Raw genomic sequence first — 24,009 nt, 5'->3', positions numbered from 1 at the left:
ATTTGGATACTGATTGAAGAGTTAATGACAAAATGTGTAAATTGACATGCTGTTAATAGACCATGTTTGATAAGTACAGGTGATATTAAGTAAAACGATACAATGAATAGTATTTTATTGATAAATGCATCAGGTTCAAATATGGCTCTAATTTTAAGTCTCCTGAATAAAAGAGGAAGCTAATTAATTATCTTCCTCGGTAAAGATATTATATAGTACCAGGTTTAACAGAGTTCATTAGTTTTAAACTAAAACCAAAAACTTAAATCCATTTTGTTCATACAGCGCATCATTTTATTCAGTGTAATAAAACACAACTTAAATCCTGTTCTCAAAAAGGGGTTCTGCTACATTGCACTGGTGCCGAAAAATGAGAAAAACGTGGATAATTCAATGTACGCTAAAATGCCTATGAATCAATGTCAGAGCAATTCAGAGTAGTGTGTCTGTATAGCTCAGATGGTTGGGGCGTTGCCACCATGTTCTAAGGGTTCAGGGTTCGAATCATCACTAGGTCTTCTTTTTTTTTAACTTTAAACAAGCAATAATAATCCCTTGGTAACTTTTGTCTTTTGTCATGTCAAATAGATATTTTGAATTATATATGTAATATTAGATAAATGTTATCAAAGACAAGTGTTTGATAAAAAAATAACTGCATTAAAATGTCCTTATAATAAACGATACCATGTAAATTGTAGACAATGTGTCACGTCAACGTTGATGGGGGAGAATCAGTATGGATTAGTGATTCTTTTATAGATACCTTAATTTCACACGGAAATATATATCTAATTAATGTATTTTGAAGGAGTAAATGCTGCTGAGTTTATCGTTTATTATGCGAACAATTCAATAGTCCATGACAATCTATTTTGGATATAGGAGATATAAAATGCGTCAAGTGACATTTTACCTGTGGTGTATGTTTTAGCTCGAGCAAGAGTTGTATGCGGCCTAGGTCGTAGCAAAAGCGGACAATCGACGGCAATATTAGGATATAAAGTTATGTAACATTTGTTTAAAATCACTAATTTATTAATTACATATATAAATTGTATCAGGTTTACCGGAACACTAGGTTTAAACAACATATATCGTGATAACACCGTCAAAGAATACTGTCTCGTTTACTAGATACCGTTTTAATGAACCCTTATATATCATCGAACACTGGTCAGAATTCTGAGCGATCATACCGTTAAGAGAGAGGTCGGTTCAAATACATAAAAGGTCATTAGAGCCTGGAATTGGATAATAGGGTACTGTTTTGGGAGCTTTGTTTCGAGTGATAACATATAGACTGGCTACGAATATCACTCTTGGTCTTGATAGCAATTTCAATCATCTGACAATCGACGGCATCGTTATATTTACGATGAGTTGTGTGATATGGTGGTGTAAGACAAATATTGTTTTAAAGTACACAATTTCATAAATTTCACCGGAAATTAAAATCAAGATTAGAATGTTTTGGTCTATATTTTGTACATTTAAAAAAACATTTTCTGTGTGTTTGTAAATGTGGATCGTTCAATCTCGTTTAATTAAGCAAAATTCATATTCATTCTCTTTGCAACGTTCACGATACGTTAGAATACAAAACATGTTTTTCTTCAAAATACATTGTTTAACATATATTTTTACGTCAAATACCTCAACAAAATTGGAGTCGTATATTCCTTACGACATGCACATTGATAAAACTAGAATGTAACAGATCAAAACGTTTATTTTAACTCGTGTTATAATAATATATGCAAATTAAAATCCATCCGATTCTTGAATTTCAGAAGTACTTTATAGCTAGATTACCCAAGGGTGGATGGTGGGGGACATGTCACCAGAAATAAAATTAGTCGTTACTATGCCCAAATTGTATGTCACATTTAAATGAGCAATTTACATATGCTAATGAATAATAACCTTCATTTTCATTAATCGGTCATAAATGATAGAAAAAAATCGGGTAAATAAGCCATTGTAAAACGTGTCTTTCCTAAATTGTCCTCTCTATATATAACCTAGAGACAGAGATCAAAATATAGAAATACATTTGGATACTGATTGAAGAGTTAATGACAAAATGTGTAAATTGACACGCTGTTAATAGACAATGTTTGATAAGTACAGGTGATATTAAGTAAAACGATACAATGAATAGTATTTTATTGATAAATGCATCAGGTTCAAATATGGCTCTAATTTTAAGTCTCCTGAAAAAAAGAGGAAGCTAATTAATCATCTTCCTCGGTAAAGATATTATATAGTACCAGGTTTAACAGAGTTCATTAGTTTTAAACTAAAACCAAAAACTTAAATCCATTTTGTTCATACAGCGCATCATTTTATTCAGTGTAATAAAACACAACTTAAATCCTGTTCTCAAAAAGGGGTTCTGCTACATTGCACTGGTGCCGAAAAATGAGAAAAACGTGGATAATTCAATGTACGCTAAAATGCCTATGAATCAATGTCAGAGCAATTCAGAGTAGTGTGTCTGTATAGCTCAGATGGTTGGGGCGTTGCCACCATGTTCTAAGGGTTCAGGGTTCGAATCATCACTAGGTCTTCTTTTTTATTTAAACAAGCAATAATAATCCCTTGTTTTGTCATGTCAAATAGATATTTTGAATTATATATGTGATATCAAATAAATGTATTCAAAGACAAGTGTTTCATAAAAAATAATCGCATTGAAAAATAGCGATTCTTATAAATATACTTGAATTTGACACGGAAATATATATCTAATTAATATATTTTTAAGGAGTAAATTCTGCTGAGTTTGCCGTTTAATCCCTTGTTTTGTCATGCCAAATAGATATTTTGAATTATATATGTAATATTAGATAAATGTTATCAAAGACAAGTGTTTGATAAAAAAATAACTGCATTAAAATGTCCTTATAATAAACGATACCATGTAAATTGTAGACAATGTGTCACGTCAACGTTGATGGGGGAGAATCAGTATGGATTAGTGATTCTTTTATAGATACCTTAATTTCACACGGAAATATATATCTAATTAATGTATTTTGAAGGAGTAAATGCTGCTGAGTTTGCAATTTATTATGCGAACAATTCAATAGTCCATGACAATCTATTTTGGATATAGGAGATATAAAATGCGTCAAGTGACATTTTACCTGTGGTGTATGTTTTAGCTCGAGCAAGAGTTGTATGTGGCCTAGGTGGTAGCAAGCGGAAAGCGGAAAATATATAAATTGTATCAGGTTTACCGGGACACTAGTTTTTAACAACATACATGTATATTGTGATAACACCGTCAAAGAATACTGTCTCGTTTACTAGATGTCGTTTCAATGAAGCGTTATATATCATCGAACACTGGTCAGAATTCAGAGTGGTGATACCGTTAAGAGAGAGGTCGGTTCAAATACATAAAAGGTCATTAGGGCGTGGAATTGGATAATAGGGTACTGTTTTGGGAGCTTTGTTTCGAGTGATAACATATAGACTGGCTACGAATATCACTCTTGGTCTTGATAGCAATTTCAATCGTCTAGCAATCGACGGCATCGTTATATTTACGATGAGTTGTGTGATATGGTGGTGTAAGACAAATATTGTTTTAAAGTACACAATTTCATAAATTTCACCGGAAATTAAAATCAAGATTAGAATGTTTTGGTCTATATTTTGTACATTTAAAAAACATTTTCTGTGTGTTTGTAAATGTGGATCGTTCAATCTCGTTTAATTAAGCAAAATTCCTATTCATTCTCTTTGCAACGTTCACGATACGTTAGGATACAAAACATGTTTTTCTTCAAAATACATTGTTTAACATATATTTTTTACGTCAAATACCACAACAAAATTGGAGTCGTATATTCCTTACGACATGCACATTGATAAAACTAGAATGTAACAGATCAAAACGTTTATTTTAACTCGTGTTATAATAATATATGCAAATTAAAATCCATCCGATTCTTGAATTTCAGAAGTACTTTATAGCTAGATTACCCAAGGGTGGATGGTGGGGGACATGTCACCAGATATAAAATTAGTCGTTACTATGCCCAAATTGTATGTCACATTTAAATGAGCAATTTACATATGCTAATGAATAATAACCTTCATTTTCATTAATCGGTCATAAATGATAGAAAAAAATCGGGTAAATAAGCCATTGTAAAACGTGTCTTTCCTAAATTGTCCTCTCTATATATATCCTAGAGACAGAGATCAAAATATAGAAATACATTTGGATACTGATTGAAGAGTTAATGACAAAATGTGTAAATTGACATGCTGTTAATAGACAATGTTTGATAAGTACAGGTAATATTAAGTAAAACGATACAATGAATAGTATTTTATTGATAAATGCATCAGGTTCAAATATGGCTCTAATTTTAAGTCTCCTTAATAAAAGAGGAAACTAATTAATTATCTTCCTCGACAAAGATATTATATAGTACCAGGTTTAACAGAGTTCATTAGTTTTAAACTAAAACCAAAAACTTAAATCCGTTTTGTTCATACAGCGCATCATTTTATTCAGTGTAATAAAACACAACTTAAATCCTGTTCTCAAAAAGGGGTTCTGCTACATTGCACTGGTGCCGAAAAATGAGAAAAACGTGGATAATTCAATGTACGCTAAAATGCCTATGAATCAATGTCAGAACAATTCAGAGTAGTGTGTCTGTATAGCTCAGATGGTTGGGGCGTTGCCACCATGTTCTAAGGGTTCAGGGTTCGAATCATCACTAGGTCTTCTTTTTATTTAAACAAGCAATAATAATCCCTTGTTTTGTCATGTCAAATAGATATTTTGAATTATATATGTGATATCAAATAAATGTAATCAAAGACAAGTGTCTCATAAAAAATAATCGCATTGAAAAATAGATAAAAATACTTGAATTTGACACCTAAACATATACCTAATTAATGTATTTTGAAGGAGTTAATAATGCTGAGTTTGCTGTTTATTATATAGTACCAGGTATAACATGGTTCATTAGTTTTAAACTAAAACAAAAACCTAAAATCCATTTTGTTCATACAGCGCATCATTTTATTCAGTGTAATAAAACACAACTTAAATCCTGTTCTCAAAAAGGAGAAAAATCCAAATCAAGATAAGGATGTTTTGTTCTGTATGATACAAAAAAAATGACATGCATGTGTCAGATAGCGTCTTTTGATGATACCATTTGGATTAAAACATGTTCATTTACTCTTTCAGGGATTTTAACCTTAATCTCCAGCCTACTACACAACTGTTTTCAACCGATGTAGTGTTCGAGAGTTCTTCCGGAAGAATATTTTATGACACGTCTTGTTCCTATTCTGGTTTCGACGAAGGTTTGTAATTTCTTTACAATATCTTAAAACGTAAACCCAAACTTACCTCTCAAAAAAGCTAGTACATAATGTATTAACTGCAATATTGTAGCTTGAAAGACTAAGAAGATAATGGTGTCGTCTTTAGAGTTACAATTGGTGCCTATTACCGCTAATGGAGAAAAGTAATAAATATGCAAACCGTTATCAAAACGTTTTTATGCATTTTATCTTACTTGCTTTATAATGCTTACCTACTAGGCAATAAAACTGCACCGTATAAAACATCAAATGCACAGAGAAAGAGTTTTTTTCCACATATCAATATGAATTTTATTCCGAAAGAAAATTATAACGCGAGTCTACAAACGGTGAACTTGACGTATGTTGAGCGGTACGGTTGAATGGTTGTATGTTTGTTTTGGACAAAAATGATAGATAAATCATGTATACGCATAAGATAATTGGAAACCTACAAAAGTTTAGAAAATTGTGCCCGAGTGAGTTTCTGAGGCTGTGTTCCATAAAGACACATAGGCACCGTTTTGAACCCGGCCGTAAGGTATAGTAAGCCGGGTACGGTACATTGTATATTCATTCTAATAATGTATCGGAATGGCTTTGTAGTATACTGAAGTAAAACACTAGTCACTTTGTATACCTCTTATATTCGACCTATTTTATGGTATGGTGATATTATTTTCGATAACTGTACCCAAGAAGAAGCAAATTTACCAGAATCGATACAAATTGAAGCTGCCCGCATTATCACAGGACTGCGTAAGGGAACCTCTCACTATTTAAACTTTACTGTGTACTTGGTTGGGACACCCTTGCTGCAAGACGGAAAAAACAGACTAATACTCCTGTATAAAAATTTCTTTGGAACAACACCAAATTATCTTAATGAACTAATTGAGCCATACTTTAATAATGCCAATCCGTATCTACTACGTAATGATAGAATGTTTACTATTCCACTATGCAGAACCAATATCTATGCAAAAAGTTTCATTCCAGCCACATTGAAAGATTATAATGAACTTGCAGCAAGGTATGACCTCACCAGTGTTACATCAATCTATCAGTTTAAAAAACTTTTAAAAATGTATTTAAGTGATATCAGATTAGAAAATGTTAATTATAATTATTTTAATGCTGGCACCAGGAAAAACAATATACTCCTTTGTCAGTTAAGAAACAATATCGGCAATCTTAACTTTGACTTACACAGAGATCATCTTACTGAATCTCCAGCATGTACGTGTGGTAATGGCCATGAAACAGTAGAACACTTCTTATCTTGTAGTAAATATGATGAACCCCGAAGAATACTAAGAGAGAAATTACTCGATCTAAATCAAAATCATAATCATTATAACTTAAATATGCTTTTGTCTGGCTGTGAAACTTGTAATAAATTAACCAATTTAAACATATTTGATAGTGTCATTGAGTTCATTAGAGCTACCAATCGATTTTTACCTGTATAGATCTCGATATCATCTCAATATTGATCTGCGATCTGCTTTTTATATTTTTCCTTACTAAAAATAGCATTAATAGATAGCACACTTTATTTTGATTATGGTCACCTACTCTACTCCACCTTCTCCCCCCTCCCCCTCTTTTCTGATTGGCATGTAATTTATGGCACCTAATTTATATTGTTTAACATATTATAATGATATATTCAAATTATCACATATGAAAGAATACATAACTGTTTGTTTATGTAATAAGTAAGGTTTGTTTATGAAATAAGTAAGGACAATATCAAGATTATGTATTTATTCAAAATATCTTGAATCTAAATTAACTTCATCTCATTCAAATCCATTGATATTAATGATATATTCCATCTTCAATGATAGTACAGTTATTTTAATACTAAAACTTGAATATAATATCCTTGATTGGATCCAAAAATACATAGGTGGATGACCACTGGCAAATAAGCCATTATGGACATTTAGGTCTGTATCCTATGTGTGGATGGATCCAGTCATTTATATTATATTCTAATCTCTAAATTATGATTATATATATTTTGAAAAACAATAAATTTCGCACATAAGTATATTGGAGATGATATCTTAAATACTGTCCTTATCCCAACATTATTCATCAATACAATTGCTACAGTATATGTTCATGAATATGTTCAAAATTAGAATTTTTTTAATCATATGTATATACTCATTGTTACTAGGAGAAAACTATCCTTTTTCGTTATTCGAAATAAAATTTGTTGAAATAACAAATACTGAAGTAGGGATACGAATGGAGGTGAACATTTTTTTTTCTTTTTGTTGTTGTTATAATTACAATGTAGTTTTGATTTACATCAAGATCTTAACACTTCCGTAAGTAGATGCAATGTATGTAGTGAGATCGCCTCTTAGAAAAATTGCATTCCTTAGAGATGTATAATGAAATTAGGTTATATTTTATGTATTAGGTGACTCCGGAAGTAGGATATTCGGAGTGGTTACGACACGTGGTCATTTTGAGGGACAATTAATCTATCCGAATGAGACGTATAACATCGAGGGATCCCGGCGACATTTCCAAGGAGCCACAAACTTTAGTTCAATAATTTACAGGTATTTCCTGATTTAAATATCCTCAGTATGACACCCCTTTTATTGAAGCTAACGAAGGAATGGTTTCCAATTTGATCATAAATAAGTAAAACATCATATATTCATGTTTGTAAATTCAATGCGGAACTGTTATTTGACCTCATTAGAAATGGATTAAATTAAAATTATTTGCATAATTATTATTAACCAAATAATCAATGATTTGCGTCTTCATTCCGTATCCCTTTAATATAGGTCATCGGATGTTTCAATAGACACAAATGAAATAAAGTGCAAGTCTGATGAACTCCACCGAAAGATGATGAAATACCGGAAGTCAGAGAAAATGCGTGAGCAGCTTCACCAGTCATCAGAAAAATGGTCGGACAGGTATCAGCCGCGAGAGCGAAAACGACGGTCTATCATCGCAAATAAGACAGTCTGTGAACTGTACTTAGTTGCTGACCACACGTTTTACAACAAGTTTCTTACAAACGACGCCGTTTTGGATCAAATGACCAATCATGTTCAAGCGTCTAATAACATATTTAGAGCCATAGGTAAGCTATGCTATAGATATCATTCATATATGTGTTTGGTCCTCATTATGCTTTCTTTCTTTCTGTCGGTTTTTTTTTTTCTGACGGTTTTTTTTTTGGGGGGGGTTTATTCATTTAGTAAAATGTTTGTTGCAATTGTTTGCTCTGTAAAAGAGCTACAATGGCCAAGTAGTTATGATGTCCCGACATATTACCACAAGCCCTCCAACTATGGGATGCGGGTCAGAATCCCATGTGGGACATTTACTAGGTACTGTCCACTGGTTGGTGGTTTTTCTCCGTGTACTCCAGGTTTCCTCCATCAACAAATCTGACACGTCCTTACAAGACCCTGGCTGTTAATAGGATGTAAAACTAATAAAACCAAACCAATGATTAAGATATTGCCACATTTCCACTAACTTTGAGTCGTGAGTTCGAATCCCATGTAGTATAATAACCAGATCCTAACCACTGGCCGATGGTTAAACAGCCAGTACTGGCCAGTGGTTAAACAGCCAGTGTCACTTGAGGACGTGCTAGATTTAGTAGGTGGGAAGCCGATTTCTCGAAAAGAAACCTGATCTACTGTTAAACTTATTACTTAGTAACAGCCTCACGTTGGACTCGGATTCGTAACCAAGAGGTTGAGGGCTAGTAGTAATATGTTGGAACAACTAAACCACTCGCCTTCCAAGGCCCATCCTCAATACTCCAGGGTTTCTAATCACTTACGATATCTTCACTTCTGGACTATTTCATTGTTAAACTGGAGGCAGCTCCGCGGAAAACAGCTGAACCATTCACAAGCCTGCAAAGACTTCCTTTGAAGACTACAGATAGAGCGACGCCCAACATCAAAGCCACATAGCAAACCGCAGTATACTGTTATACGGCTCTTTTAACGTACATCAAACGATTTAATTACCTGTTCTGTTCTGTTGCCTGCAATTTACTATGATATAGTCCATGGGTGTAGAGATCGTAGAGAAGTGATCGGAACCCCTGGAGTATCGAGACAGTAGCAACAGCAAAGAGAAAAAGAGAAAGCATTCTGTATGTTTTACATAGTTCATCAATGCTCTTTTATCATAATTGCTAAATATACGTTTAATGTCGTTAACAAAATATCAATTGGTTACACTAATTATTTATTAGAACGATATACTTTAAATACATGTGGTTTATGTAAAGAGTTCATTGATAATCATTTAAAACGAATACTGGAGAAACAAAGATAACCAGACACCTTGCTAGTCTGTCTCTATTTCTATTTTTGGTCTGTCATTGTTTATTAATTATTATGGTCGATATTTTCCATTGAATTTTGATATGATTTTAATCATCTATATGTAGATAGTAAAAAACCCTCGAGAGAAAATGTGATCACAAAGCGACATGAACACGGCATGACAAGGGAATTATTTCTGGTTGCCATCCTACATTATGAATTAGAATAGTTGTTTTATCTTAGTGTTACCTGTACAATATCCTGTTGTCATAATATAACAGGTAAATGTCGACCCACAAACCATATTTAGATTCCCCTGGAGTATATCACGCCGGCCTTGGCTCCTAATTGCAGAAAGAACAGACATATTCGTTAATTAGCAGGAATTGAATGTTTCTTCAACAATGTATTTTTATTTTATTTTATCTTTTTTTAAATCTAAATTATTTATCATTCCTTCAAATGATACTTTTTGATTTCCTCTGTTTAACACTCCCATAAAAGCGGTAAAAGTTGTGATGATGTGGAAAACCCGGAGTCCTAGAAAAATTACGTAAGGGTAGAATGCTGGACACCTAACCTATTAGATATCAACGGCCACTTGAAATAGAAATATTTGAATTATAAATTAATCTAGCTTGCATTTTCAATGGCTTAGAAAATACATCATCGTCTCTTGACGTAAAAATGGCGTCGTCATTTGTAAAGCCTTATCTGATTGGCGGAAGCAACGGCGCAATGATTTCAGAGGGAAAAATAGTCCCTCAAAAATTGAAATTTCACGGGATTATATTGAATTTCATTGCGATTAATTTAGAATACCCTCTGATATTTGTGTCATATGAATAATCTATTATCCTAAATTGTTGTTAAAATACATTTCAGACTTTGACGGTGACGGGACTGCGGACGATATTTCGTTCCAGATAAAGCGGGTCACAATATATGATGACAACACGGTACCGGGCTATCCTTTTCCTAAACCCCAATATAGTGTGGAGAGTCTACTGGACAGACATTCCCTCGGGAACTATGACGATTACTGTTTGTCTACCCTCTTCACCTATAGGGACTTTGAAGGGGTGCTTGGTCTGGCATGGACAGCTGAAATCGGATACGCTGGAGGAGTATGTGAAAAGAGAGGGGTACGTTAAAATATTTTGTTGAATCTGGGCAAGGGGTGAGATGATTTGTCACTTTATTAATAAAATATAGTAAAACACGCTTATAACGAATCTCTGGGACCAACAAAATCACTTCGTTATAAACAGTTAGTTATATACACATTGCAAAAAAATCTTACTGGAACCTAGACAGAGAATAAAAATTATTGCGTTATAACCACGAATTCGTTATAAACGTTTTTACTGCAGGCATTGTCATGCAAAGTAGTTTATGTGGAAAGGAGTCATCCATTCTTGGCCCTGTTAGGTTTGGGTGATTCGCCGAAGAAAAGCATTTTCACTTCGTAAGGTTAAAGAAAATAGAAGGCGGCAATATCCAGTAAATGTAAAGAAGAATATGCTACAACCTATGATCTAGGACTAGATAGACGGTTCATTCATTTGTAGCCCATTTCTATTACTCTATTACTTTGTGAATCAACCACTTTCACTTTGAAATATCGTCAAGCTGTAATACGACTACACTCATTCGGGAAAAACGTACGATGATTTGTCGTTTTCTCACTATCGTTTAATTATTCCGTAAATAGCTTTTGTTCATTACTGATATAAACATTATAACAGTTTTTTTGTGTGTTTTTTTTTTTTTTTTTGTATTTTCATTTTTTGGGGCTGGTCAATATTTAAACGTAGTCGATTTCTATTGAAGGACTGAATCGTTATGATACAGGTATCAGTGTTTAAAATCTACTTCATTTATAAAAAAATAAGTTTTTTCTCTAAATTGTTTTAAATAACATTTTTTCAATCAAATCTCTGTAAAATCCTAATTTCTTGAAGACAAAACAATGGTTGACATATTGATATTTCAGACTTACCATGGTCAGGAAAAAAATCTCAACACGGGTCTGGTGACTCTGATCAACTACGGGCGCGATGTTGCCTCGGCTGTGTCTCACGCCACATTCGCCCACGAAATTGGACACAACTTCGGATCAAAGGTAAACATCGACATCTTACTTAAAATCATGAAAGATTGGTTGACCAGCCAAAATCTTTCACTCGGGTTGAAATTTTGCTGCCCACTTGACAGACCCATGTAAGATTATATTAATGCTCACATGACCAGCACATAGTCCATCTTATTTCTCGATTGTAATGAATGTACATGTCAAAATAATGTCCAGGTATGGTTTTATCACTGTTTGTTACGTGATGCAACATCCCAAGTGAACGATTTCTCGAAAAGGACTTTATTTTAAAATTAATTTACATAATTTCGGTCGTTTTCGTTTCAAGAAATGAAAACCTTAATATCATTTGGAACCCTAGATGACACTTTCATTTATGTTATCATTTGTGTGTTGGGTTGGTTTTAATTTGCGTAATGTTCTATTCACAAATTAGATATTTCTTAAACGACTTTCCTTATTTGCGCTGCAAATTCTTTTAAACGGAATTAAATTTTAGTTAGGACTCTTAATTTGGCCTAAACAATATTTGCACATGCCACTTATTTCATGAAGCATCTTTTATTACTTTCTGGTCCTATAGTTTTTAAATGCCTTACAGCACGATCCAGAAACTCAAGGAACATGTTCTCCCGGAAGCGGAAATGGAGGTAACTACATCATGTTTCCCAGCGCAACATCCGGAAACGAAGCAAATAACCAGATGTTTTCTTCATGCAGTATTGGGTACATGCATCCTATTCTGGCAGCAAAGGCACGGGATGTGGACGGCTGCTTCATAGGTAACATACATATAACTACAATTGAATCGGAAGATAACCCAAAGTAATATCCACTCTGAAAGACATGAAATAGGCAAACATAAGCCATATAAGCTTTTTGTATACTACATATACACAACAAAATCTAAAATTAATGGGCATTGCAATTCTCAAGTGCTCACAGGCGGTGCCAAGTAGCACCAGTATTGATAAATAGAAGGCGACTAAAATAAGTTAATGAAATGAATGACCAATTAAAATAACCTGATGTTTGAATAAATTGTTTACTAATTTGGACAAGATCATGGTAAACCCGTTTGAGACACGACGTCGCTGATTGCAGGTTCGTTATATATAATGTGTAGCATTCATTTCTGCATTCGACGGGCAACAAATTCAAGCAAGTTTAACTATAGTTAATCTTTACAATATTAAGATTTCGAATGACACTAAAGCACATTTGCATAATTGTTCTATAACGACACGAAGCAGCTATATTTATGGTTTATCATCTACTGTGTTTGGCGCAATACACATACGAAGTTCTAATTCTATAATTATAATGTGATGCTAACAGAACCAGGTCAGCCTGTTTGCGGTAATAACGTAGTTGAGAGCGGAGAGGAGTGCGACTGTGGCTGGGAAGATACCTGTAATGAGACTTGCTGTAATCCCCAATCATCTAACCCCTCAGCAACACCCTGTACCAAGGTCAACTTGCCCTCCTCGTGCAGGTATCATAAGTAGCCTTATTAACCTCATTATGTCTCTCGGTCGGTCACCAGAGTCAAAGATATTAACTTCATTATATTCCTTGGCAGGTCAACCGAGTCTTCAAAGCAGAGTTGTGGTGAAAAATTCCCATTCTAGATCCCTTCTCAATAAGAATTCTGAAGCACAAACTCTAGTGCTATTGTTGTCATGGCATTTATGTTCATGTAATTAAAGAAGGGTCAACGCATGTTCGCACTAAATCTCATTTTCAACAAACACATTTTTTTTCTTTTTGTTTTCCAATCTCTCCCAATGTGCATTGCTGTTTCTCATTCAGGGGATCGCAATGAACTCTGGGATAGATTGATTAGATTTTCCTAGGTTGCATAACATATCAACTTTGCGTTAATACAAAATTTATTAACTTAAAAGTAACTTATAGCGTACTTTTATTGGAAGTTCATTTTGCATCAAAACACAGATCATCAGTCATGCAACCCAAGCAAATACCGAAAAAGGGAAAATCGGGTATGATTGCTGATTACGGAAATTCTGGGTGTAAATATGTAGGGGACCCATCTTGAATATTTAGAAGCAATTAATGATAATAATTTCAGATAATATACCAATTGTATACCTGGCGGTTCGGTTGTACATAAAGATAATAATACATAGATACATTGTACAACACAATGTGCATTTCGATACCGTACATTACCAAGTAAACAAACATATATGTGAATCTTTACCTGGGATGACCCATCAAAACCAGGAAAGAAAGCTTATTTCCAAAGGGGTCCCTACTTGAAGTGTGTATGGTTTCCATACTGTGATTGAGATTCATAGTTATAAGTTGAATAAGTCATGTGTAAGTAAATGCTTTGAAAATTCACTCCTGTACCGATTCGACCCTGAAATTTCAAAATGGACTGTTCAAGTCTTTGATTAAAAATAGTCTAAATGTGTCATAAGGGGTGAATGAGTTAAAATAGTGAGTAATCCTCTCAATGTTATATCTAATATGAACTTATCAAAAGATTTTTTTATTATTTTCAGTCCAAGCGAAGGCCCCTGCTGCAGTTCTTCCTGTGCACTTTATAGCTCAGGAGATAACCATGTCTGTAGAGCAAACAGTTCCTGTCTCTCTGAGGCAAAGTGTGAATATCCTTTTTATCACGTGGGATTCGTCTCAAACTTACCATGCGATTTACGTTTTCTTTCGTTTTTTTTTTACTTACATGTGCATCCCAAAACAGGAGGAGGTCCATTTATGTTATAATTTTTCCGTATCAGGCGAATATAATCCGCTTTTAAGACCTTTCATCAATATTTGCCATTTTCTACCACATCTTTCCATGTGCAAAGCAGACATTTATCGTGACATACATTCCTGCTTGGTCGTACATTTCGGGAACAACCAAACAGTAATCCAGACAATTGAACCTTTACATAGGTTGATAAAATGAATTTAATGTACTATTACGCAACACCTATTGAAGACCCTTTATATTTTACGAATTTAAATGTAATGATATGTACATATATCATTTTGGTTTTATGATATACGGTAACAGCGTGTCACACAGTCATTCTTTATTTTATATTTCTCTCATACCTACAGTTTTAATACTGGCTGGTCTAATAAAATACACTCATGTCGCCTGAGACTGCATTACATGGCTAGCCGTACAAACAACGGGATTCAAGATTGAAAATATCATATATTTTCATGTATGGAGAAATTATTTGCAGCCGCAGATTTTTTCGAACTTATTTCAAGATGACAGGATATCATAGCTGTAAAATTGCATTAAAACGTCGAGGTATGAAAGAAAAAAACCTTTCATATTACATATGATATTCTACCCTTGGGATCACAAAATGTTTATCACTTTTATGGTGATGATGAAAATGCTTGAAGTTATCTCCCTTAACCATTATCACCGGATCGTCAGCGGTTTGCCCAGATTCCACTTCTGTAGCCAACGGCACATATTGCGCAGAGGGTCAGGTCTGCTTCTTAGGGGTAAGTATCACGTTGTGAACATTAATGAAAATGACATTTAGCAATGTAAAATACTTTTGATGTTAAAAATGAAATAGGTCAAAATAGGGACAAAACATTTCTCCTGACAATGAAAGTTTGTTCATTTCAGTAAATATTTCAATTTACACATATTATTTTGGAAGCACCTATCCCTAGATATGAATATAAATACAATGTAGATATTACTGAAATGTCCATGACACGTCCATGGCATATACTTCGTTTCTTTGACGTGAGGTCAAAAGAATGCATAAAGTGAAGACATTTTATCATTATTAAGAACATTTACTACTTATTTGTTTATTTTATCACATTTTGTTCTGACTGTTTATTCATTAATTCATGAAACAACCAAACACTCAACAATAATTATCCTCCGCAGAAATTGTAAAAAATTATTCATTTTTGCAATTTCGCAATTAATTTTATACACGCGTGAGACTGTTTTCAAACAAATTAAATACGCAACACCTGTTCCGAACCTTAATCTCATTGTTTTCCTGGTGTAAGATGCTCCACTGCCGATCGAGCATAGATGATACTCATCATTTGACAATAATTGGTGTTAAATCGTATATATGTATGTTCAGTTAACACAAAAACTAATGTAAAATAATTTATTTTGCTTTTGGTGCATGCGCAATCAGTACTTAATTCCATATAGGATATAGTGCCACGGATTTTGTTCGGAATGCAATCAATTGTTGTTTTTTTATATTTTAACTTGAAATAATATCAGAAGCTCAAACTTTTCAATTGTGGTAATGGTGTAAAGTAAGTAACTTTTATAATTAAAAATACTAAATCGTCTGCTCCTGTTTTTGATAGTGAAAAAAATCTATTTTTCAGCGATAAAAAACTTAAATAAGCCGAGAAGTTTTGTGGTTTTGGTTCTATTGTTTTGCCATTGATGTCGTAGTAAACCCATCCTGAACTCATCGGGTAATATCTATGTACTATCTATTCCCCGAGAAGTTCCGGATGGTAGTAAACCTTTACCAAAGATTATCTTTGTGGATATTTTAGGAATGTTCTGGATCTGTTTGCCTCGCCCACAGTCTCGAGTCTTGCCAATGTAGTCCTTCTGTTGCCGACGACTACAATGATGAAAAGTTATGTGAGGTCTGCTGTATCTACAATTCCGCCTGCACGTACGTATCATATGATCAACTTTAACAAAACATAAATATTTTTTTCTTTTGTTTCCATACTAAATCTGTCTCTCTGAATGACCAATTCATTTTTTTTGCACACAACTATGAACAACATATTGAAATCGCACGAAAACACGACGTTATCATGACATTACAATGAAACATTGACGTGCATTATTGTTTGGGAAAAATCCTTGAAAAACCAATGAAATCGAAAAACCGAAAAAAGTGTATCTCCACCAGTAGGTGATTCTCGGGATTAAATGATTACATTTCTGAAAGCTTTACAAACGGTATCAATTAATAAAATTTCTTTAATGTAGTCACGAATGCCATAAATTGAATAGAGCGTCGAATATTGACAATGGCGAAACGCAATGATATCAGGATAGAGTAGATTTTTGAACAATTTGTCTACAGTTTAATCATTTTTATAACTACACCTCTGAGGACCAAAGAATTGCTTCGTTATTCACATTGCAAACATCTTATAGGAACCGAACCCAATTTAATTAAAATTAGACTTGTAATTCCGTTCCACTACGATGTTCTACGTAACGCTCCAATACAATATCTAACATATAACAGTGGCCCGTTAGGAGTCACCTCAGCCTGACCTCTGTGGCTAGCCAATCAGCGTCTCTTTTACGGAATCTTCGCGATCGGTGTTGTTGATTCATTCTAAAGTGTAAACGGCTAAAAGTACGTTCCGAGGTGTTCCGATTCTAGGTCATGGGTAATGCTGAGATGACCCTGAATGGAGCATTGTTATCTATAGATATTAGATTGCAAACAAACCGTAATGGCTGATGAGGAATTCTAACTTATAACCATCAATTCATCGTAACCGTGCTCATTAAAACATGTTTTACTCTACGTACTATAACTCTACAATGTCCGGGAATTCAGTTGAGCATCAATACATATGTATTAATTAAATATTCTATCAAATATTAATACCGAAGTAACATATTTGCAAATTATTTCGGGACATTTCAAGTTGTTTTAGTACCAGTAGTCGAAGATAAGAATTACCTATATACATCTTGGATGGTACTGATGCGTCATGGTCCCGTCGTCAGGTGAATCCTCCTTCCTTGGTTGTTTCGGCGCTGTTCACTACAACCTCCGGAGGTGCGCCGACTGGGGTGATCAGGTCCCAGCCCGGAACCACTCAGCTGTCCGCTAGTATGTTGCAACACTGTTGTTCTGATAGTAAATGTTCATACACAACTTGATGTTACTGGTGTTGTCCTCTCCACTGTTCCTCTCTCTTCTTCCACAGCCACATTGATGCCACCTCAGCCTCTCTGCAGAGCCGCCCTATCAATCTTCTTCTCTCTATGCCAGTGATGCCGATGATCCGCAGGGCCCTCCACATAGACTGCCCAACGAAACCACGACAACCAACCTCCACAGGAAGACACCACATTCTCCATCCTCGTTGCTGGCAGTCTGATACCAAATCTTGGTACTTGGCCTGTTTTCGCTCATAGGCGTCGTTGATACGATCCTCCCACGGCACTGTCAGCTCCACCAGCACAGCCTGTTTGGACGATGATGACCAAATTACTATGTCTGGCCTTTGGTTGGTTACTGCTATTTCTGGTGGAAAAGTCATCCGGCCATTCAAATCTGCCCTCAACTGCCAATCTTCTGCTGTACCTAGCACTCCACTGCCTTCCACACTGCCTTTAACACTCTGTTCTCCGGCCTTGACGAAATTGATAAATTTCAAGCCGCGTATGTCCCTCTTTGGTCTCTTTCTCCTGTTCTCCAGAGTGTCTGCAAGTACAGACAGAACCTTGTCGTGACGCCAGGTGTACCGTCCATCCGCTAGGGCCACTGAGCAAGAAGAAAGGATATGTTCTAAATTGGCTGGTCTTCCACAGAGTTTGCACGCTGGGTCGTCCGTCATTCCCCACGTTGCCAAGTTAGATGGAGTCGGCAATACGTCGTAGACAGAATTTAGTTGAAATTGCAGCCTCTGAGGCCCCATGCACCAAATGTCATTCCATGACAAATTCTTTTGGCGGGCGCCTTCCAAGTTAAGCCAATTTCCTTGCTTCTTCATACCAGTGGCTCTAACCATTCGTGACTGTTTTTCCATTGCACGAACTTCTTTCTGAACAAGATGTCTCATTTCCTCCTGGTTTGATGTCCTCCACTTTTTCCCTGTTGTCACTCCAAGCCCTTGCCTACCCAAAGCTACTGTTCCAACGATGTCCCCATGTTGAAGTTGTGATTCTGCCTCTTCCATAGTCTTCTTTGCTGACCATTTACGTCCTGTTCTGATGTTTACTCTTGCCTCTCTAACCTTGGCATCCCGACTGTCCCTCAGCATGAGTAACTGCCTGACCTTTGTCACCTTGAATTCCTCCTTCAATGAGGTGAGAGTAAGTTGCAGCTTACTTCCAGAACTGTAAAGTCCTATGCTACTGAAGCTTCGTGGGACAGACAACCTTCTCCTTAGGTATCTACTTGCCAGCCTTTCCATTGACTCGACAGTTGTCATTTGTACGTTATAGACTAATAGTGGCCACAGAACTCTTGGTAATACTCCATGTTGGTATATCCAGGTCTTGTATTTTCCTGTTAAGCCACTTCTGTCGATAGTGTCCATCCATTTCTCAAGCTGCCTCTGCGTGTTGTTAACGTTGCCAATATCGCTGAGTGAGTCGTCAAAGCATTTCCCCAGGCACTTAACTGGCTTCTCGGAAACTGTTGAAATGGTTTCATCTGCAGTCTTGAATGTTTCATTCTTGATCTTTCCTTTCTTCAGAACTAGACTTCTGGACTTGGATAGTTTAATCTTCATACGGGCCCAAATGATGATGTCTTCAATTTCCTGAAGAGTCCATCTTGCCTCTATGACTGTCTTTGTGCTGATGGTCATGTCATCTATAAATGCCCTTACTGGGGGCTGTCTAACTCCAGCTCTCATCCATGGCAAGCTTTCCTCTTCTCCATACTATTCTCATGAGCTGCCACAATCGCTTTGTCAATCTCGGGCAATTCTTATATACTCTATAAGTTATGCCATTGGGACCTGGTGATAATGCTATTCTTGCTTTCCTGATGACATCTTTTACTTCCTTCAACTTTGGTTCAGACTCATCACACAAATGTTCTGGTTCATCTGGCCGAATGAGCTTTTCGTTGTCCTCAAGCTCCTCATCCCTCTTATGATCGTTGTGCGTATCGTGCAGATGCTTCTCGACCTCTTCCCTCTCTGCTTTCAATGTTCCAGACCCTTTGCTGCCAAGAAGGTGTGATGTATATTGGAAAGGGTTGGCTGTGAATCTTGCGCGTGCTCTTTCCCTATCCTTCCTCCTTCGTCTACTCCTTTCAGCTCTTCTTAAAAGTTTCAACCTTTCTCTGATGTATTTGCGAAGTTCTGCCAATGCAGGTCTCTCTTCTACCGTAGCACATCTGAATGATTTTGCAAGCCGTCTCAGATCTTTCCTCATGCCTGTTATTTCCTGCTGCCTCCTATTCTTAGTGATAGTCTTCTTTGGTTGTTTCCTCTCTTCTGCACCATATCTATCAAGACCCACGCTATACATTATTGATGTCATGCCTTCGATCTTCCTATCGACTCCTCCTGCCAAAGATGCGTTTAAAATTGCATCTACATCTACATCAAACTTCTCCCACTCTGACTTGTTTGCACTTGATGGCCACTTGATCTTTGCTTTCCTGCTATCAGCCAGGTTTGGTTCCTGTAACCTGACTTCGGGGGTATGTTGACTGCGGTTTTCTGTTGTTGACTCATCGTTCCGGTTGTCCTCTTCATTGTATGACATGGTTGCCCTGCGCGTTGTGTCAAACGCAGAATAGGCGCGCACCCCATCTTCCCCATGTTGATCTTAAGTCCCCGTTCATTTTTCAAGGTCTTACCACAACTACAAGTACTGCCATTGTTCAGTCTCTCAGTCCTTGGTCGATCCGGTGTCGTATCCATTGTGTCCTCCAGATTAGGTCGCTCATCCTCCCCCGCTCTCGCGCGACCTTGGGGGTATTTCTCCATATATCTGTCTATAGCGGAATCAAAGGTTCCTCCTCGCGGAAGATGTGCTTCAGCCTGCTAAGCCTCCACACCCTTGGTTGCCTGTCTTTCCAGACTGTCTCCTGTCTATCCAGGTTGTCACTGCCCTATTCGCAGCCGTCATCCAGACTTTCCTGGCGGTCACTGGTTGAAACCAGATTGCAATTACCTATATACATCTTGGATGGTACTGATGCGTCATGGTCCCGTCGTCAGGTGAATCCTCCTTCCTTGGTTGTTTCGGCGCTGTTCACTACAACCTTCGGAGGTGCGCCGACTGGGGTGATCAGGTCCCAGCCCGGAACCACTCAGCTGTCCGCTAGTATGAGCAACACTGTTGTTCTGATAGTAAATGTTCAAATGTTCAGAATTTATTTATGAAACTCCTTTCGCATTGGGAATAACAAATAATGTTTTATGTCTCATGCAATTTTTTTACAAACCGTCATCCAACATCACTTAAGGTTTTGTGCTGTCTTATTTAATTTCTTTTAGGCCTTCATCCGACATCCCGGCTATAACAAAAACCAAAGCTGTCTCCGGAAGTCCTTGTAACGACTATAAGGGATATTGTGACGTTTTCCACGAGTGCCGACAGGTAGGTATTTTTTTTTGTATATAGAAAAAACACAAAAGTGGCACGCCATAGGTGAGCTTTTTTTCATTTTGTCCCGAGCCAAAATACAGCTTACATTCTATTAGTCCGCTAAACCTTCCTCTATTCCTTAATTAAGCTTTTATTTTGCCTAATATTAGGTAAAAAAACCTAATAATATAGGCAGGTTAAGCGGACTAACATTCTATGAGACTATTTATCATTTTATCATTCATAAGAAACTTGGTATTATTTGAAAAGTAAGAAGTCTTTCGATCGCACTTGTTAATTCCAATGTAGTGAAAATAGCCGATGAAATATAATCTATATATTATTTAAAAAGGGAAATCGGGAAACATGTTTTTATATTATAATTAAAGAACATTTTGATAAAGGCCCACTACCTTTCCGAAACGGCATGTTATTTTTAAAGTGGGAATGTAAATCGAGATCGATAATTTTGAAGAGTTACAAAAGTTATCAACTTACTTATACTACACGCATCATCACCTTCTAAACAATTTCATTATTATAAATAAAATGTTAACTTTCATAACGCGGGTCGTTTTATATTTCCCGCCGTCGTCCTAAATACCGCGCGGTTGTTGAATATCACTGCGCCAGACGGCAAAACAGCGAAATGACTCGCCACTGTTATCATATATTACGGAGGAAATCTTGCATATGTTTGGTTATGTGACCTCATCTTAGGCCATCGATATATATTTTCTGACGTTATAAATGTTTTAAAGAAACCTTTATGTTTTACTCCGGAAAGGTAGTGGGCCTTCTACTGTATGCTCCGTAATGTGCGTCATGTACAGAGTTACTCCCCTTTATAAATATACAGTCCATGCCAATTTTTCCCCTTTACATTTTCACTCTTTATTTTCAAGTTTACACAAACAATACCTCTTATAGATGCCCAGCTCAAATTTGAAAGTTATCTGTGAATCACACGGATCCGATGAAAAACTCGCCCCAAATTCACCAGTGTGTTCTGAAAAAAAAATGAGTCCTAAAAAAGTCATTGGTTTGTTATCCCACTTGTTTGCTTTAACACAATTCATATACATTGTATGTTATACATATGTGGTGAACACCAAATAAGAATGGATTTGGGTGTGCACTAATGTATTTTTCTATTCCCAAAAACTTTAAAAAATTGGGGAGGGACGCTGGCCTCTGAGCGAGAGTTACTAATGTTCATCCAATTATCGTCGAGATAGTCTTCCATACAATATAATACATTTGCGCCTTGTGTTGTCACTGCATATCATCTGTACGAGTTATATATACCTCTAACTTCTTGCATGACTTAATAATCTCTGGGCCCAGTTCCTTGGACATTCTTTAACTGTAAGGAAAAGTTAAGGAAAACAATTCAAGCTAAGGAGCCTTGCTTCAAATCTATTCAATGTATTTCTTTCCTATGTGAAACATTAAGTTAAGGAATTCTTTAAAGTAAAGGAATGTTCGTGAAACCATACAAACTTTTCTAATTCAATACTGAGTCCTCTTTTGTCCTTTCAGCAAATCATGTTGAAATAATAATTAAAAAAACTTTTTTTGATTTATATCCCTTGATTGGTTGACTGTATTTGTTAAATTTTTCAAGGTTGACCCGACGGGCCCCCTGCTGGCTTTGAAGAAACTACTGTTGGACGGAGAAATTTTCCAAACACTGAAATCATTTTTAACAGAACACTGGTACATTGGTATATGTGCTGGTGTTTTTCTTGTTATAGTCCTGGTGGGTATATCTTCAAATGACTTGATAACTCTGTGTTGATCATGTTTATCTTGTTAAATCGAAGCAGAATGTAATTTAAAATTTCAGATCATGCTTAATCAATTCAAATCGGTTAAACGTGTTGAAAACGGAGAAAGCGAGCAAGTGCATCAACGAACCATCAAGGAACTTTAGGAATCTTTTAATCCTAATCAAAAAATTTAAATTGTATCATAATACGATCATCCTACAAAAAAGTATTGGATACGGCCGTACTGTTGCCGTACACTAACGTTGTTATACATGTATTCTCGTATTGATATTTGATAATATTACAGAGCTAAAATAGTGCACAGAGAATCGAAACCTATCTCAACAGTCGCTTTATAACACTAAACGACTACTATGATTTTTTATCCCTATCCTCGACATAAAGAAGAGATCGTTTTATTAATATAACATTATTCAAATCATGTTTCGATGCATTTTATAATAAAACATTGTTTCCTTCATAGTAAATTATCATGTTAAAGTAAAATGGTGAGTGAATTTGCGACGTAAACTGATCATGGTCTAAATGTCTTTTCCATGTCAACAGTGGTGACGTCATAATGTTCACGTTTTGGGTGTCAGTTATACGCCCATAGATTTCATTTTGCCTTGGTTAGTTTATGTAGTACATATGTAGACGTAGCAAGTGAATGTAAATAACCAAATAGAGACTGCCATTGTATTGTTATATCGTCTCTCTGACGTCATAAACACCATGTTGACCTCACAATCGAAATGAATTTTGCCCAGTACAGCCGATGAAAATACCCTAGTTACATATTTAACATTATAAGGAAGCTGGAAACCATGCAGACAGATTTTGAAAATGGAATTTATTGTATATATTTATGTCATTTTTCGTAGTTTCTACCATTTTCTATTCTGTTGCAGATCTTGGTGGCAAAGTTCTGTTCTAAAAGCCACGCCCCTCCAAAGAGTGCCCGTCATAACCAAGTGGAGGATAACAGGTCAGCGAGGGACGTCGGCGATATCGATATGTACAACTTAAGGCGACGATAGTGGATGTGGGATATCGGCGATATTGATATGTACAATTTAAGGCGACGACGATAGGGGGTGTAGGACATCGGCGATATCGATATGTACAACTTAAGGCGACGATAGGGGTGGT

General features: G+C 35.9%; 1 protein-coding gene across 1 annotated transcript; it reads left to right on the top strand.

Annotated features, from left to right (window-relative positions):
* The first annotated feature begins 5,230 nt into the window (after window positions 1-5,230).
* On the top strand, window positions 5,231-23,939 carry LOC138335383 (disintegrin and metalloproteinase domain-containing protein 10-like). The gene is made up of 13 exons (XM_069284440.1): window positions 5,231-5,346; window positions 7,787-7,931; window positions 8,166-8,470; window positions 10,566-10,825; window positions 11,677-11,805; window positions 12,377-12,557; window positions 13,114-13,270; window positions 14,307-14,411; window positions 15,195-15,276; window positions 16,324-16,448; window positions 20,995-21,097; window positions 22,713-22,847; window positions 23,769-23,939. Exons 3-13 carry the CDS (start codon window positions 8,230-8,232, stop codon window positions 23,895-23,897), a joined length of 1,647 nt encoding a protein of 548 aa, XP_069140541.1. The 5' UTR covers window positions 5,231-5,346; window positions 7,787-7,931; window positions 8,166-8,229; the 3' UTR covers window positions 23,898-23,939.
* The last annotated feature ends 70 nt before the right edge of the window (window positions 23,940-24,009 follow it).

The sequence above is a fragment of the Argopecten irradians genome, chromosome 11, assembly GCF_041381155.1.
Source record: "Argopecten irradians isolate NY chromosome 11, Ai_NY, whole genome shotgun sequence".
Taxonomy (NCBI): domain Eukaryota; kingdom Metazoa; phylum Mollusca; class Bivalvia; order Pectinida; family Pectinidae; genus Argopecten; species Argopecten irradians.
This window is presented reverse-complemented; position numbering and strand designations above follow the sequence as displayed.